The following is an 18,486-nucleotide window of genomic DNA, read 5'->3' on the forward strand; positions in this document are numbered from 1 at the left end:
ATCTCAAAAATAAGATATTATGCAGAGCCACTGCTACATCTCTATATAAATATTTGCATAGCTTCAGGTCCTATTTCAATTGGCCCATGGCTTAATTTTAAGACCCCAGGGCCTATAGTTGCTGGTCAAAGTATTACTTTCATTGAGTAAAGATGAGCTGCAATACTGCCATCTTTGGTTCATTATTTTCATGTGATCAGTCTTTTTTTCTACTTTCAACATCTTTCAGGGACTATCTCAAAGTTAGCATTTTATCATTACTAAAACACAGCACCTTAAATTCCACTGAACGGTGTCCTTATCAATTAAGCTTTAAATTACAGTCACACACACCAAGTTGAAACAGAAGAATGTATTGAGATTTTATCAAATCTCTAATCTCAATGTTGGAATTCATCCAAGAAGTGATATGCTCTAACATAATTACAGTAAACACGGGATTTAAATACAGACCGCGTAAACTGTGTACATAAACAGTATTTTCGACATCCACTTAATACCTTTTGAATTGATAATGGTAACAACCCGTTTGAAACCCTAATTGTGTGAAGCCTTCCTATAGTTCACTCTGTTTGTTGTATCATCCCACATCATAAAACACAAATCCAAACCAGTCTGGAAAAATAAATTCTGTGCAGCATCTCAGCATGAATCTTAGCAGGATATTAGTTTCTAACTTTAATTTAATAAACACATTCAACAATACCTAAAAGTCATACACCCATATTCACCTTTGCTTGTGCCATTGTGGAGATGGCTCAGAAAAGTATTTGCCCTCTCAACTCATCAAATCCTGGGTACATTGAATTCTGAGCTGCCTGGTCTGTCTACATCAGTGGTTCTCAATCCTGGTCCTGGGGACCCAAAGGGGTGAGCATTTTTGTTTTTGCCCTAGCACTACACACCTGGTTCAAATCATCAACATCCCAAATTATGATTCATTTTCATGACCAGAAACATCCTTGAGGGGCCCATTTTGCAGATAGCTTTTTTTGCAAGGCTGTCCATAATTTGTGAGAGAACCTGTCTTCTCTTAAGAATTAAATGTTTTGCTTTTTAAAAGTATGATGATTCAAAGGTTATTTGAGGTACTCCATGCCACAAGTTTAATTAAATAACAGTAGCCTTGACATTTGGAAAACCAGTTTTCTGACTGAGGTAAAATACAAAAAATTGCTAGTACCAACCATTGGATAGATTGGGCTAAACCAGTGGTATGTTATAATTGTAGCATACTCTTAAGACAGTGAGAATTTCCCAATACGGTTGCCATTGGAGACCTATATCATATATTTTGACCAGTTTTATTGACCTGGTGCAATGTTAGGTAAGTTTGGTGTATGCCATGTCGATTTAGGTCACTTTTATGCCATCAAGTTCTGTTGCACAGACAACTGAACTGTGCAGGAATGCTGAACAAATTGGGAGCCACAGGGGCAGGGTTGGTTCACAGTGTTAAGCTGTTGCCATTTAAGTCTCTGGAGCAAACGCATCCTAATGGTTCCCAGCTCCTTACCACAATGATGGCTCAGCTCACTTCTTTTATGTATATTTTAACATAAAAACAGCCATTCTGAGAAGTGGGAGGATATTTAAAATGAGCTAAATGGGATTCATCAATTGTAGGCTAAAGCATCAAATTGAATGGGTGAATTACAATGTGCTCAAAAGGGGCCAGAAGTAATATGTTCATCATGTTTAATCATTTTAATGGCCTTAGTACACTGCTCAAAAAAATAAAGGGAACACTTAAACAACACAATGTAACTCCAAGTCAATCACACTTCTGTGAAATCAAACTGTCCACTTAGGAAGCAACACTGATTGACAATAAATTTCACATGCTGTTGTGCAAATGGAATAGACAACAGGTGGAAATTATAGGCAATTAGCAAGACACCCCCAATAAAGGAGTGGTTCGGCAGGTGGGGACCACAGACAACTTCTCAGTTCCTATGCTTCCAAGCTGATGTTTTGGTCACTTTTGAATGCTGGCGGTGCTTTCACTCTAGTGGTAGCATGAGACGGAGTCTACAACCCACACAAGTGGCTCAGGTAGTGCAGCTCATCCAGGACGGCACATCAATGCGAGCTGTGGCAAGAAGGTTTGCTGTGTCTGTCAGCGTAGTGTCTAGAGCATGGAGGCGCTACCAGGAGACAGGCCAGTACATCAGGAGACGTGGAGGAGGCCGTAGGAGGGCAACAACCCAGCAGCAGGACCGCTACCTCCGCCTTTGTGCAAGGAGGAGCAGAAGGAGCACTGCCAGAGCCCTGCAAAATGACCTCCAGCAGGCCACAAATGTGCATGTGTCTGCTCAAACGGTCAGAAACAGACTCCATGAGGGTGGTATGAGGGCCCGACGTCCACAGGTGGGGGTTGTGCTTACAGCCCAACACCGTGCAGGACGTTTGGCATTTGCCAGAGAACACCAAGATTGGCAAATTCGCCACTGGCACCCTGTGCTCTTCATAGATGAAAGCAGGTTCACACTGAGCACGTGACAGACGTGACAGAGTCTGGAGACGCCGTGGAGAACGTTCTGCTGCCTGCAACATCCTCCAGCATGACCAGTTTGGCGGTGGGTCAGTCATGGTGTGGGGTGGCATTTCTTTGGGGGGGCCGCACAGCCCTCCATGTGCTCGCCAGAGGTAGCCTGACTGCCATTAGGTACCGAGATGAGATCCTCAGACCCCTTGTGAGACCATATGCTGGTGCGGTTGGCCCTGGGTTCCTCCTAATGCAAGACAATGCTAGACCTCATGTGGCTGGAGTGTGTCAGCAGTTCCTGCAAGAGGAAGGCATTGATGCTATGGACTGGCCCGCCCGTTCCCCAGACCTGAATCCAATTGAGCACATCTGGGACATCATGTATCGCTCCATCCACCAACGCCACGTTGCACCACAGACTGTCCAGGAGTTGGCGGATGCTTTAGTCCAGGTCTGGGAGGAGATCCCTCAGGACACCATCCGCCACCTCATCAGGAGCATGCCCAGGCATTGTAGGGAGGTCATACAGGCACGTGGAGGCCACACACACTACTGAGCCTCATTTTGACTTGTTTTAAGGACATTACATCAAAGCTGGATCAGCCTGTAGTGTGGTTTTCCACTTTCATTTTGAGTGTGACTCCAAATCCAGACCTCCATGGGTTGATAAATTGGATTTCCATTGATTATTTTTGTGTGATTTTGTTGTCAGCACATTCAACTATGTAAAGAAAAAAGTATTTAATAAGATTATTTCTTTCATTCAGATCTAGGATGTGTTTAAGTGTTCCCTTTATTTTTTTGAGCAGTATAGAACAGAACATCCATACACCACCAGATGTCAGAGTTGACATAATGTTTGGTGAAAGTGGGACGATTTTTCTCCTGACCTGTATGTCTGGGATACAATAGCAGGGGCGTAGTCATTACACTGATTCTGTTGTAAATCCTTTATTTAACGGCAAACAGAACGAAACTGGGAGGGCCCTACCTCAATTTGTCCAATTGAAACTCTAATTTTAGTTGTTCGGTTTTGCAACCGTTTGGACTAACAATTACACTGTTGGCAACACTGTTGGCATGCACATTTCAAACAACCCAGGCACACCTGAGGCACAGTAATCAAAGAGTAAATCACAGCAATAAAAAGCGATTTCTTGAGATCATGTGCAGGGAACAGATGGTATTGATTTTTTAGAAACGTCTGAAATTCCTCTAGCCTATTACCAGGACTGCAACTTTTATTTGACAAATAACCAAAATATATTATACAGTTTATAATATTTAACATTCAGTGCACACATAATGGAACAATACAAAGAGACAGAATATCAACATGAATTGAAAGTTGTTCATTTATTGGTCTTAGTTATTAATTTATTAGTCAACATAAAGACATGAGTACATACATCTGGTTGACATGGTATCATCGCATAGGCATAATGCAACATCTTCTAATAACATTATAATAAATACATAGACTACTGAGCATGCCGCTAATAATGGAATGTATCAATTGATAATGTAAGCACTGCACAATACTACACAAAAGTGAATATAATTCGATATTATTTCGTAATCCCAACCATGCCATCGGAGAATTACTGGTTAAATTGTTCAGACGAGTTCGCAAATGTGTTTTTGCATGACTACTTTCACAAGCAAAGTTCTGAAGAACTAGCTACTAAGATTCTGCAGCATGTCGACGTTTACAAATGCCCTTCCACATATGGCTACTTCTCAATGACAAATATTGCCGAGAACGAAAACTAAACTGGCGCGTGCGCAATACCAAGGCCCGAGTCCCCGATACAAGATGGCGGATAAATTGGGAGGGAGAGGCAGGTCCGAATTGAATAGAGCAAAGGCTATACAAGGTTCCCAACAAACCTCTATAAGGTAAGGGGAATAACCACATTAGCGCTATAGGAAGGCCATGGGCAGGTGGCGGAACATGCAGGGTATCATATTATCCACTCAAAATGTACACGCATTGTCAATGCACGAAATAAACAAACAATATTGTCTGCAAGGGTTGCAGTGGCTATGACTGGATATCGCGCGCCATCTTGTCTCAACCAAAGTGCGCGCCTAAATAGTTATGTGTTTGAAGTAAAAGGGGTTCAGATATGCCTATTTTGACAGCATATACCTGGTACCCTTACTAATTCTAGTAATTTATATGTCTCAATAACCCCATTTCGTACAGTATCCTACCGTATTTTATCTGTTTTCCACATATCCCCTACTTGGGTTCCGACATGCTGCCGTTGCCTTTTATTGTGTAGCGCAGGTACCAGATGTTCTCCCCTCCTTCGTGTTTGTTTTTGGGCGGTGTAGCAGGCGCATGCGTGTCTTTTTGCTAATTTCTGTAATCAACGTTAAAGATAGAGAACGCATCTGCAATATGTCGATTTGAAATGTTATGTTAATCAAAAGGACTTCAAATTAATAATGAAACTACTAGAATGCATAGGAATAGCTAGCCAGTTAACTATCTAGCTACATGTTTTATACATACATTCATGTTGATTTAGCTAGATAGTTTATCTTCACCAGTGTAATCCCCACTGCTGGTATCACTCTGCTCGTTCGGAGGGATTTGACGCATATTATGCCGGTGCATTGATGCCAATAACACATTGTGGAAGTACAACATAATCTATCTAGCTACTGTTACCCCCCCTAGAACCACTAGTCTGGTTAATTACTTACTCTCTTGTGCGCTCGCTACGGGTCTGGATGAATGGGTTCTTTCATTCATTCATTGAATGATTACCACTAGTAGGCTACCATTCACTCCAGACTATAACCGCAGAATTGTCAGGACGATCAAGAGGTCTTGCTTGTTGAATAGTAACCACAATGAAATGTTATGGCCAGGCGAAAATCCTTGGAACGCTGTGATGGCGGCGAGTAGTCTAGTGAGGATGCGGAGGTTGGAGAAGCAACATATGTGCTGTAATGCGATCAATATGGATGATCGTTCTGAGGATATGGTCAATAACCTGAATGGTCTGTAATGGAAAGTAAGAGGAAAAGAGATCATGCTACTTACTGAAAGCAGTGGCGCTTCTGGTGAAGAGAGTGTAAAGGTATGATGGTGTTTGTGACCCCAGGGCCTCATTTACAGGACTACACCCAATCTTGCCTAGGGACCTGCAAACAGGCGACCCCCATCATATGCTAGCAAAAACAGGTTTTTAACGTCTTGTCATAGAACAGCGTCGTTAGGGTCTGGCTGGGGTAGGCCGTCATTGTAAATAAGATTTTGTCCTTAACTGACTTGCCTAGCTAAATAAAGGTTCAATAAAAATAACATTTAAAAATCAGGTGAATGACAAGGAAAATATTAAATTGACATTTGTTTTGGTCACTGGTCTACACACACTACCCCAAAATGTCGAAGTGGAATTGTTTTCTTTTTTTCTCTCACAAATTAGTAAAAAATGAAAAGCTTAAATGTCTTGAGTCATTAAAGTATTCAACCCCTTTGTTATCAATCAAATGTATTTATAAAGTCCTTCTTACATCAGCTGATGTCACAAAGTGCTGTACAGAAACCCAGCCTAAAACCCCAAACAGCAAGCAATGCAGGTGTAGAAGCATGGTGGCTAGGAAAAACTCCCTAGAAAGGCCAGAACCTAGGAAGAAACCTAGAGGAACCAGGCTATGAGGGGTGGAGATTATAACAGAACATGGCCAAGATGTTTGTGTTCATAGATGACCATCAGGGTCAGATGATGATGATGATAATAATCAGTGGTTGTATGGCAAGCCTAAATAAATGTGCTTAATACGTCGCATAAGTTGCATGGACTCACTGTTTGCAATAACAGTGTTTAACATGACATTACTTTTTTAGATGATTACCTCATCTCTGTACCCCACACATACAATTATCTGTAAGGTCCCACAGTCTAGCACTGAATTTCACCATGGATTCAACCACAGAGGTTTTGCAATGCCTCTCAAAGAAGGCCACCTATTGGTAGATGGGTAAAAAAAATCAATTAAGCAGACATTGAATATCCCTTTGAGCATGGTGAATTTATTAATTACACTTTGGATGGTGTATCAATACACCTAGTCACTACATTGATACAGGTGTCCTTCCTAATTCAGTTGCCAGAGAGGAAGAAAACCGCTCAGGGATTTCACATTGAGTCCAATGGTGACTTTAAATGTTTTAAACAGTTGCAGAGTTTAATGGCTGTGATTGGAAAAAACTGAGGTTAGATCAACATTGTAGATACTCAACAATACTAACCTAAGTGACAGAGTGAAAAGGAAGCCTGTACAGAATAAAAATATTCCAAAACATGCATCCTGTTTGCAACAAGGCACTAAAGTAATACTGCAACACCAACAAAAGTAATACATTTTGTCCTGAATACAAAGTGTTATGTTTGGGGCAATCCAATATAACACATTACTAAACCTGGGGAGTTTTTCAGGATAAAAAAGAAACAAAAGAACTAAGCACAGTCAAAATCCTAGCGGAAAACCTGGTTCAGTGTACTTTCCACCAGACACTGGGAGATTAATTCACCTTTCAGCAGGACAATAACCTAAAACACAAGGTCAAATCTACACTGGATTTGTTTACCAAGAAGACGGGGAATGTTTCTGAGAGGCCGAGTTACATAAATCTATGGAAAAACCTGGAAATGGTTGTCTAGCAATGATTAACAACCAATTTGACAGAACTTAAAGAATTTTGAAAAAAGTAATTGGCAAATGTTGCACAATCCAGGTGTGGAAAGCTCTTAGTCTCACAGCTGCAATCACTGCCAAAGGTGCTAATACAAAGTATTAATTCAGGGGTGTGAATATTTATGTAAATTAGGTATTTATCTATGTCATTTTCAATGAATTTGCAAACATTTCTAAAAACATATTTTCACTTTTTCATTATGGGTTATTGTGTGTAGATGGGGGAGAGAAATATATATTTAATACATTTTGAATTCGGGCTGTAACGCAAGAAAGTGTGGAATAAGTCAAGGGGTATGAATACTTTCTGAAGGCACTGTAATTGGAAGAGCCTATTAGATAGTAGTGTTGGGGGGGGTCAATAGTTACTTATAGGTATATTATTTTTGACGATATAGTGTATCGTTTTGCCAACATCGCAAAAAAATGTTTGCCACCATTTGCTGTACCTCCTCCACAAGTCTGGTTCATCCTTGGGAGCAATTTCCAAACGTCTGAAGGTACCACGTTCATCTGTACAAACAATAGTACGCAAGTATAAACACCATGGGACCACACAGCCGTCATACCGCTCAGGAAGGAGACGCGTTCTGTCTCCTAGAGATGAACGTACTTTGGTGTGAAAAGTGCAAATCAATCCCAGAACAACAGCAAAGGACCTTGTGAAGATGCTGAAGGAAACAGGTACAAAAGTATCAATATCCACAGTAAAATGAGTCCTATATCGACGTAACCTGAAGGCCGCTCAGCAAGGAAGAAGCCACTGGTCCAAAACCACCATAAAAAAAGCCAGACTATGGTTTGCAACTGCACATGGGGACAAAGATCATACTTTTTGGAGAAATGTCCTTTAGTCTGATGAAACAAAAATAGAACTGTTTGGCCATAATGACCATCATTATGTTTGGAGGAAAAAGGGGGAGGCTTGCAAGCCAAAGAACACCATCCCAACCATGAAGCACAGGGGTGGCAGCATCATGTTGTGGGGGTGCTTTGCTGCAGGTGGGACTGGTGCACTTCACAAAATAGATGGCATCATGAGGAAAGAACAATATAGCCACATAATTAAGCAACATCTCAAGACATCTGTCAGGAAGTTAAAGCTTGGTCGCAAATGGGTCTTCCAAATGGACAATGACCTCAAGCATACTTCCAAAGTTGTGGCAAAATGGCTTAAGGACAACAAAGTCAAGGTTTTGGAGTGGCCATCACAAAGCCCTGACCTCAATCGTATAGAACATTTGTGGGCAGAACTGAAAAAGTGTGTGCGAGCAAGGAGGCCTACAAACCTGACTCAGTTACACCAGCTCTGTCAGGAGGATTAGGGCAAAATTCACAACTTATTGTGGGAAACTTGTGGAAGGCTACCCAAAATGTTTGACCCAAGTTGAACAATTTAAAGGCAATGCTACCAAATACTAATTGAGTGTATGTAAAGTTCTGACCCACTGGGAATGTGATGAAAAAAATAAAAGCTGAAATAAATCATTCTCTCTACTATTATTCTGACATTTCATATCTTTAAAATAAAGTGGTGATCCTAACTGACCTAAGACAGGGAATTTTTACCAGGATTAAATGTCAGGAATTGTGAAACATTTAACTCAATTTATTTGGCTAAGGTGTATGTAAACTTCCGACTTCAACTGTACTTTACAAGGCAAAGTTGAGTGAAAACCCCTTTGCTAATTTGGCACCATCTTTTTTTCAGGACAGGACAGATGAGGAGAGATGTCAAGTGAGAACCACGGGACAGTGAAGGGGGACACTGCTTTGGTGATGTCTCCCACAGGCTCTGTCACACAGGGGTCTCCTGTCTCACCTTCAACTAGCAAGCCCATGCCAGATTTGCCAGGTAAGATGGCCCTAGTGACATGACAACAAGCGGTGCATATATCCCGCAACTCTGCTCTCCAAGCATTCAGTGTGAGGTAAAATGACAATGCCGTTGGCCTGTGTGGTCCAGTGATTAGAGCCACTGACACTGGCACACATGTATGCCGGAGTCGGCATGGGTTCGAATCTGGCAAACTGTGCTTTGACTCACCACCACTATTTTCCCTGTCTTTCCAACCTCTTCACCAGCCCCACTCTTTAAAAAAATGTATTATGCCAGTATTTAATGTACCCTCACCGTCACAATAGTTTGAAATTAGCTTCCTATTCTGACATTTTCTTTCTCTACACCGATCAAAAATACAGGATAAGTGAAAGCAATATGCCAGAATCCCACTTGGCAACAGGATTCCCACCTGTACAATTATTTTAAAGCCTAATGTATACCCTAGGTATGCAATGCAAGAAACCTACCCAAAATGGGGATCCTGTGTTCTTACACCAAGTTATGACTTGCAGGGCTGCAAACGTCTTTTGCTATTTTGCGACACGACGTGTAGTTCTTCCATGCGTACGTACAGTGCCTTCAGAAAGTATTCATACCCCTTGATTTATTTTGTTATAGCCTGAATTCAAAATTGATTAAATATATCTTTTTTTTATCACATCTACACACAATACCCCATAATAACTGAGTGAAAACATGTTTTTAAAATGTTGCTAATTTATTGAAAATGAAATATCTCATTTACATAAGTATTCACATCGCTGAGTCAGTACTTTGCAGAACCGCCTTTGGCAGCGATTACAGCTGTCAGTCTTTCAGGATAGACTCCAAACCTATTTTCAAAATTCTTAAAGCTCTGTGAAATTGGTTGTTGATGATTGCTAGACCAGTGACCAAAACAAATGTCAACCATTTCCAGGTCTTGCCGTAGATTTAAGTCAAAACAGTAACTCGGCCACTGTCCTCTTGGTAAACAACGCCAGTGTAGATTTGACCTTGTGTTTTAGGTTAGGTTATTGTCCTGAAGGTGAATTCGTCTCCCAGTTCTGGTGGAAAGCACTCTGAACCAAGATTTCCTCTAGGATTTTGCCTGTGCTTAGCTCTATTCCTTTTCTTTTTTATCCTGAAAAACTCCCCAGTCCTTAATGATTACAAGCATTCCCATAACATGATGCAGTCACCACTATGCTTGAAAATATGGAGAGTGGTACTCTAATGTATTGGATTTGCCCCAAACATAACACTTTGTATTCAGGACAAGAAGTTAATTGCTTTGCCACATTTTCTTTGCAGTATTACTTTAGTGCCTTGTTGCAAATAGGATGCATGTTTTAGAATATTTGTATTCTGTACAGGGTTCCTTCTTTTCACTCTGTCAATTAGGTTAGTATTGTGGCGCAACTACAATCTTGATCCATACTCAGTTTTCTCCCATCACAGCCATTAAACTTGGTAACGGTTTTAAAATCACCATTGGCCTCGTGAAATCCTTGAGCGGTTTCCTTCCTCTCTGGCAATTGATTTAAGAAGGATGCCTGTATCTTTGTAATAACTGGGTGTATTGATACACCATCCAAAGTGTAATTCATAACTTCACCATGCTCAAATGGATATTTAATGTCTGCTTTTTATTTTATTTTTATTTTTTACCCAATCTACCAATAGGTGCCCTTTTGTGAGGCATTGGAAAACCTCCCTTTGTGGTTGAATCTGTGTTTGAAATTCACCGCTCGACTGAAGGACCTTAAAATTATCTGTATGTGTGGGGTACAGACATGAGGTAGTCATTCATAAATCATCTTAAACACTATTATTGCACACAGAGTGAGTCCATGCAACTTATTTTGTGACTCCTGAACTTATTTAGGGTTCCCATAAAGTGTTTGAATATTTATTGACTCAAGACATTTCAGCTTTTCATTTTTTATTAATTTTAAAAACATTGTAGCGGTGTTGTTAGAGAGACGTAAAGATAAAGATTTTGTTTGGGTGCCAGACAAGAATTAACCCTGCCGAAATGAAAAGGGGGGGGGGGGGGGGGGTCTAGAGAGGTAACACCGACGATCGAGTTAAACACTTTACAAACTCGGCACGCTGAAAATAAACAAGACTTCTGCAGCATTGCACACCCTTATCAAACTGCCGTGCCAACCGAGAGCTCCCTCCCAGAGAGCCGGAAGAGATATCTTTATTTCCTCCTTTCTGACTGCTGATGCACTCTTAAAGTGGTAGCACATGGTGAAGGCCCCAACATAATTCCATTTTGACATTTTGGGGTATTGTGTGTAGGCCAGTGACAAAAAAATCCCAATTTAATCAATTTTGAGTACAGGCTGTTACACAACATAATGTGGAAAATGTCAAGGGGCGTGAATACTTTCTGAAGGCACTGTACGTAGGGTATACATGAGGCTTAAGATCAGTGCTGAGGAAGGAAAGCATACTGGCTTTGTCTATGTTGACTTGCTACTTACAAGTGAGAAGAACCAGACTGGAGATAGATTTGACCTTTCTGACACCTTTCCTGTGCAGACGAGCTCGTCCAGGCCGGCTGGTCGAAATGCTGGAGCAAGCGGGAGAATCGGCCCTACTGGTTCAACCGCTTCACCAATCAGTCGATGTGGGAGATGCCAGTCCTGGGGCAGCATGATGACATTGTGAGTGCAAAATGGTTATAGCTTCTTGATTTGGGACAGAGGAAAAAATAAATGTTCTCTTTATTTCTGTTCTTAGTACCTCACGCTCTCTTTTTTTCAGTAACTGTTTCTTGATGGAACTTGGTCTGAACCTTATCAACATCACTCTTCTCCAGACTCCAGCAGTTTTCTAACTGGGCAGCTGCCCTGTTTGTTCCTGTCTTTGTAGTCCGACCCGCTGGGTTTGAATGCTGCCTCAGCGGAGGGGGCAGGTGACGCCGGCGTGGGCAACGGGCAGCGCAAGAGACACCTGTCGGAGGAGGCCGCCCAGGGTGGTCTTAACAGCTTCAAGAGGCCCAAGGTGAGTCATTGAGCAGGACACGTTTCTTACAGTCAATGCCGCAAAATTATAGTGTGACAATTTTCACGCTTCTATACCAAAGTTATTTTTTTGTGTGAGCTTATCTACTGGACTACACAGTGCTGTCGCTTACATTTGACAGCAGGAAATGAATGTTTAAACAGAATAATATGGTGTGCCCCTTGTCTCTGTAGATTGTTTTAACGGTTTTTAAATTGGAATATTTCCTCTTTGTCACTCTAATCCAATATGTGACTGTGTCATTGACAGATTGAGATTGGTATGCCTGTAACCCCAACGACCCCCACAGTGCCCATCTCACCCATTACCCCCAGGGCAAAGCAGTGGAACTCTACCACAGGCACAGAGGACAAGCCAGGTCAGCCGGCATCGGCCCTATACCGTCCCACCATGTGAGTACAGCCACACATCAGTCACTGGAATCGAAATGTAGACATCCCATCGCCCCATGTCCATTTCAACTGATAAAAATTTAAATTAAAATGACTACTACCGTGGTGTATGGACTCAGATCTTCATTCCAACAGCTAATTTACCAGTTTTTGGTACGGTTTCTTGGACGCAGGTTGACGTTTATTGAGATGAGTGTTGTCCTTAAGGCAGAACTGAGCAACAAAAAAATTTTAAATCCCTGCTTGATGGGCCAACTGCAATGTCAAAATTGGCTATAATGTAAAAATTCATGAAAAATTAAAACAAAAATGTTGGTTAAGTTTAGGCATTAGGGTTAGCAGTGTTATTAGGTTTAAAGTCAGATTGTATGACTTTGTGGCTGTGCCAGCTAGTGACCACTCTGCAGAGCTCCCTCCAGAACAAGATTAATGATGAAAAAAGCTAACCTGCTTCTCAAAGTTTAGTAGTCCTGGGTTAAAAAGTTATTTCGATGGTGATTCTCCATTGACCATTCTTTTTATTACAGGACTAGGAAGAAAAACTGGCCCTTTGTTATGTAGAACGCTACCTGAGGAAGACCTGTTTTGTCACAACTGCTGTAGCATAATATGCTGATCTGCTTGTGTTTCTATAAATATTTATGTAGCCTATAGTACACTACAGTCAGAGTGCGAATTACACCGTGACATAACACATTTTTTATGGACATTGTAATGACTTAATTTATCGGTAAAAATGTATTGCCTTTTAATGTGTCATGAACACCACCAGTCATGATGCTTTCATCTGATTGTCAGACAAATAGCTTCAAAGCGTTGGCAACCTGTGCATGTTCGTCCACTCCAAAATAATCCAAACAGTGCAATGCATGTATACTCGTGCCATTTGATGAATGGAAATAGACATCTGTTACAGAACACCAAAAAGTGTACCTAATGACATTCAGCGGTTGCTATTGATTAGGCCTACATTAATTGATACATCTTCCTGAGAAAGTTACCTTTTTGGCAGCCTGAAATGGGGATGAAACTGTCCTGGGAAAAACGGGATGGTCAATTTTTACTAGACTAGGCTGCAATGTGTAGGCCTATTACCATGAACTTCAAATAAGCCTACCTGTAGCCAGTGATGCAGTGGTAAAAAATGTTTTGGGTTAACTCTGATTACCGGTCACGGTGGAAAAAAAACCCCGCTTCCTATACTTTCAATTAGGGTTGGACGGTATCCAGATTTTCATCTTGCATATCTTTCATATATCTTCATTATGAAATGTAACTGGCTACATTCTTTCTATGATAGGCCTAAACATTAGAAATATGATGGCCATGCATCGTTTTTGCAAAAAAGCTCAGCATTCAACACCATAGTACCCTCCAAGCTCATCGTTAAGCTTGAGTCCCTGGGTCTGAACCCCGCCCTGTGAAACTGGGTCCTGGACTTCCTGACTGGCTGCCCACAGGTGGCGAGTTAGGAAAAAAATACCTCCACTTTGCTGATCCTCAACACTGGGGCCCCTTAAGGATGTGTGCTCAGCCCCCTCATGTACTCCGGCCTGATTACCAACAATGACGAGACCGCCTACAGGGAGGAGGTGAGGGCCCTGGGAGTGTGTTGCCAGGAAAATAATCTCTCACTCAATGTCAACATACAAAGGAGATGATTGTGGACACCCCCCCTTCCACATCGACGGGACCGCAGTGGAAAAGATGGATGGTTTAAAGTTCCTTGGCGTACACATCACTGACAAACTGAAATGGTCCACCCACACAGGCAGTGTGGTGAAGAAAGCGCATCAGCGACTCTTCAAACTCAGGAGGCTGAAGAAATTTGGCTTGTCACCTAAAACCCTCACAAACTTTTACAGATGCAGGTGAGAGTATCCTGTCGGGCTGTATCACCGCCTGGTACGGAAACTGCACCGCCCACAACCGCAGGACTCTCCAGAGTCACCCTGTGCGGTCTGCCCAACGCATCATCGGGGACAAACTATCTGCTCTCCAGGACACCTACAGCACCCGATGTCACAGGAAGGCCAAAAAGATCATCAAGGACAACAACCACCTGAGCCACTGCCTGTTCACCCCGCTATCATCCAGAAGGCGAGGTCAGTACATGTGCATCAAAGCTGGGACCGAGAAGCTGTTTGCAGTCTCTATTGCAAGGCCAGACGTTAAATAGCACATTAGAGGCTGCTGCCCTATATACATAGACTTGAAATCACTGGCCACTTTAATAATGGAACACTAGTCACTTTAATAATGTTTACATATTTTGCATTACTCATCTCATATGTATATACTGTATTCTATCCTATTCTACTGTGTCTTAGTCTATGCCGCTCTGACATTGCTTGTTCAAATATTTAACATATTCTAATTCCTTTACTTTAGATTGTGTGTAATGTTAGATATTTGCACTGTTGGCGCTAGAAACACAATCATTTCACTACACCCACAATAACATCTGCTTAACACGTACAGTTGAAGTCAGAAGTTTACGGAAAATCGGAAAATCATTAAAGACTCCAGCCACCCAAGCCATACACCGTTCTCTCTGCTTCCACACAGCAAACGGTGCATGAAGTCATCTACTAAGATACAGTTGAAGTCGGGAAGTTTACATGCACTTAGCTTAGTCATTTAAACTAGTTTTTCAACCACTCCACAAATTTCTTGTTAACAAACTATAGTTTTGGCAAGTCGGTTAGGACATCAACTTGTTTACAGACAGATTATTTTACTTATAATTCACTGTCACAATTCCAGTGAGTCAGAAGTTTACATACACTAACTTGACTGTGCCTTTAAATAGCTTGGAAAATTCCAGAAAATGATGTCAGGGCTTTAGAAGCTTCTGATAGGCTAATTGAGTCAATTGGAGGTGTACTTGTGGATGTATTTCAAGGTCTACCTTCAAACTCAGTGCCTCTTTGCTTGACATCATGGGAAAATCAAAAGAAATCAGCCAAGATCTCAGAAAAAAGATTGTAGACCTCCACAAGTCTGGTTCATCCTTGGGAGCAATTTCCAAACGCCTGAAGGTACCACATTCATCTGTACAAACAATAGTACGCAAGTATAAACACCATGGGACCACGCAGCCGTCATACCGGTCAGGAAGGAGACGCGTTCTGTCTGCTAGAGATGAACGTACTTTGGTGCGAAAAGTGCAAATCAATCCCAGAACAACAGCAAAGGACTTTGTGAAGATGCTGGAGGAAACGGGTACAAAAGTATATCTATCCACAGTAAAACGAGTCCTATATCAACATAACCTGAAAGGCTGCTCAGCAAGGAAGAAGCCACTGCTCCAAAACTGCCATAAAAAAGCCAGACTATGGTTTGCAACTGCACAGGAGGGACTGGTGCAATTCACAAAATAGATGACATCATGAGCAAGGAAAATGATGTGGATATATTGAGCAACATTTCAAGACATCAGTCAGGAAGTTAAAACTTGGTCTCAAATGGGTCTTCCAAATGGACAATGACCCCAAGCATACTTTCAAAGTTGTGGCAAAATGGCTTAAGGCCAACAAAGTTAAGGTATTGGAGTGGCCATCACAAAGCCCTGACCTCAATCCCATAGAAAATTTGTGGGCAGAACTGAAAAACCGTGTGTGAGCAAGGAGGCCTACAAACCTACAAATCTGACTGTTACAGCAGCTCTGTCAGGAGGAATGGGCCAAAATTCACACAACTTATTGTGGGAAGCTTGTGGAAGGCTACCCTTAACATTTGACCCAAGTTAAACAATTTAAAGGCAATGCTACCAAATACTAATTGAGTGTATGTAAGGTTCTGACCCACTGGGAACTTGATGAAAAAAATAAATGCTGAAATAAATAATTCTCTCTGCTATTATTCTGACATTTCACATTCTTAAAATAAAGTGGTGATTCTAACTGACCTAAAACAGGGAATTTTTACTAGGATTAAATGTCAGAAATTGTGAAACACTGAGTTTAAATGTATTTGGCTAAGATGTATGTATACTTCTGACTTCAACTGTATCTATATGTTAGCTAAGGCTGCAGTCAGTTAGTTGTAATTTCGGATAGAGCAAACATTTCCATATATTTTTGTTAACTACACGTGACAACTCCACCTTTCCTATTCATAATATAATTTAGCCAAAAATTCCTTTAAAAAAAAAAAAAATCCAGAAAGAGAGGTTTTTAAAAAAATCAATTTGTATGTTCTGTCTTTTCTCGGGGATGAAACTGGAATTGCAACCAGCTTTGTATGGCTTGTTTTTAGAAAGGGCGATATTTTGAAAATGGTTCCATTATCAATTGACTGAAAGTGAGAGGTTGTAATCTGGATAATCTAGATGTCTTATTTGTCCTGGATAAAGGATATTTTTGCACAATGGGTGAGCCATTCTTACTAATCTACTGGAGAACTAGTTTTGGTTTAAGTATAACTTTTGTATGACTGATGCTTTTAGTAAGAGGTTTAATGCTTGAATATTTAATATTTTTTGCCCCCCGAACTCATATTCATTATATAAATAAGCACGTTTAATTTTGTTCTGGCTTGCCGTTCCTAATAAAGGAAATCTATTTCTGCTCATATCATTTTATAAACGAATCATTTGGCATAGGCAGGGCCATAAAATGGGTAAACTGGCATATGACTAAATAATTAATCAGGGTTATTTTTCTACAAATAGACAGGTATTTATCTTTCCATGGTAGTAAGCAAGATCTTATCTATTTTTGCCAACTTTCTATTGAAATTTGTTGTGAGTTAATTTATTTCTTTAGGGATATGAATACTGAGTATGTCTGTCATTGTTGCTGTTGTAGAATATACTGGGACCTGGACATTCAGACGAACGCAGTGATCAGAGAGCGAGCCCCCGCCAACCATCTACCTCCCCACCCGGAGATTGAGCTCCAACGCGCCCAGCTCACCACCAAGCTACGGCAGCACTACCAAGAGCTCTGCTACCAACGAGAAGGTAAATTACCCACACAGCTGGCATTGTCAAGTCAAACTTTGCTTTAAATGAAAATGATTGCTTTTCTTACCTTTTTAATGACTTACTTTTCAAGGTGCCTCCCCATTATGCTGTCAGATGTTTGCTTTCCAGATGAGCTTGAGGTGTCTGTCTGAAAACAGTTCTGAGGTGTCACTTTTTTTTTCTATTTTTTTTTTTTACAACGCTCAGCATTTTTTAAGCCATTGTTGTCGCTCACCACCCCTGGTCCTGGAGTGCCATAGGGTGAGCAGATTTTTACTCCAGCCCAGGGTCATGTTCATTAGTGGTAGGCCGTCATTGTAAATAAGAATTTGTTCTTAACTGACTTGCCTAGTTAAATAAAGGTTACATCTAAAAAATAATAATAATAATTAGGCACCAAACAGAAGACAACGGACTGAAATGGAGGGACTAGCTGAACTTTTTCAACAAGCAACGCTCATTTTCATTTTACGTTGTGAAATGGATTCAAATGTTTTCCCTAATTTATGCCCTGGTGAACACAACTCCGGTGTTCCTATACTTGGCTGACCTCAACCTTGATGATAAATGGCCTTTCCCCCTCTCTAATAGGTATCGAGCCCCCACGGGAGTCTTTCAACCGCTGGCTGCTGGAGCGTAAGGTGCTGGACAAAGGGCCTGACCCCCTACTGCCCAGCGATTGTGACCCCATCATCTCCCGGTCCATGTTCAGAGAGGTCATGAATGACATCCCCATCAGGTCAGTGGGAAAGGGAATCTGTACCAGTCCTGGCTTCAAATCTGTGCTTGATTGATCTTTCCTGGCGCAAAGGAACCAATGGAATAGACCCACAACTACAAACCCCGCCCATCGGACACACCATGCTGGCTCAATCAAACGCTCAAAGTATTTGAAAGATGCCAAATATAATATTTGAACGAAGACCTGTACATACCAATTATGCTATATTCTTTAATTAATGTCTGTATGGCTTGATTCAATACAGTCAATTAAGTTGTCTGATGTTACACAAGGAGCTAGTGAAAAATGAGTGTGTCAGTCTGGTGCAATTTTGTTGCG

General features: G+C 41.2%; 1 protein-coding gene across 1 annotated transcript in view; it reads left to right on the top strand.

Annotated features, from left to right (window-relative positions):
• The first annotated feature begins 4,287 nt into the window (after positions 1–4,287).
• The window catches only part of LOC106565080 (mRNA (2'-O-methyladenosine-N(6)-)-methyltransferase), a 58,086-nt gene continuing 43,887 nt past the window's right edge, over positions 4,288–18,486 (top strand). The window contains exons 1-7 of the mRNA XM_014131716.3: positions 4,288–4,387; positions 8,916–9,059; positions 11,580–11,704; positions 11,913–12,044; positions 12,315–12,457; positions 17,269–17,423; positions 18,018–18,165. Of these exons, the coding sequence (XP_013987191.1) occupies positions 8,936–9,059; positions 11,580–11,704; positions 11,913–12,044; positions 12,315–12,457; positions 17,269–17,423; positions 18,018–18,165 (827 nt within the window). The 5' untranslated portion in view covers positions 4,288–4,387; positions 8,916–8,935. The remainder of the gene's footprint in view (positions 4,388–8,915; positions 9,060–11,579; positions 11,705–11,912; positions 12,045–12,314; positions 12,458–17,268; positions 17,424–18,017; positions 18,166–18,486) is intronic.

This window comes from Salmo salar, chromosome 12 (assembly GCF_965601325.2).
Source record: "Salmo salar chromosome 12, fSalSal1, whole genome shotgun sequence".
NCBI lineage: Eukaryota > Metazoa > Chordata > Actinopteri > Salmoniformes > Salmonidae > Salmo > Salmo salar.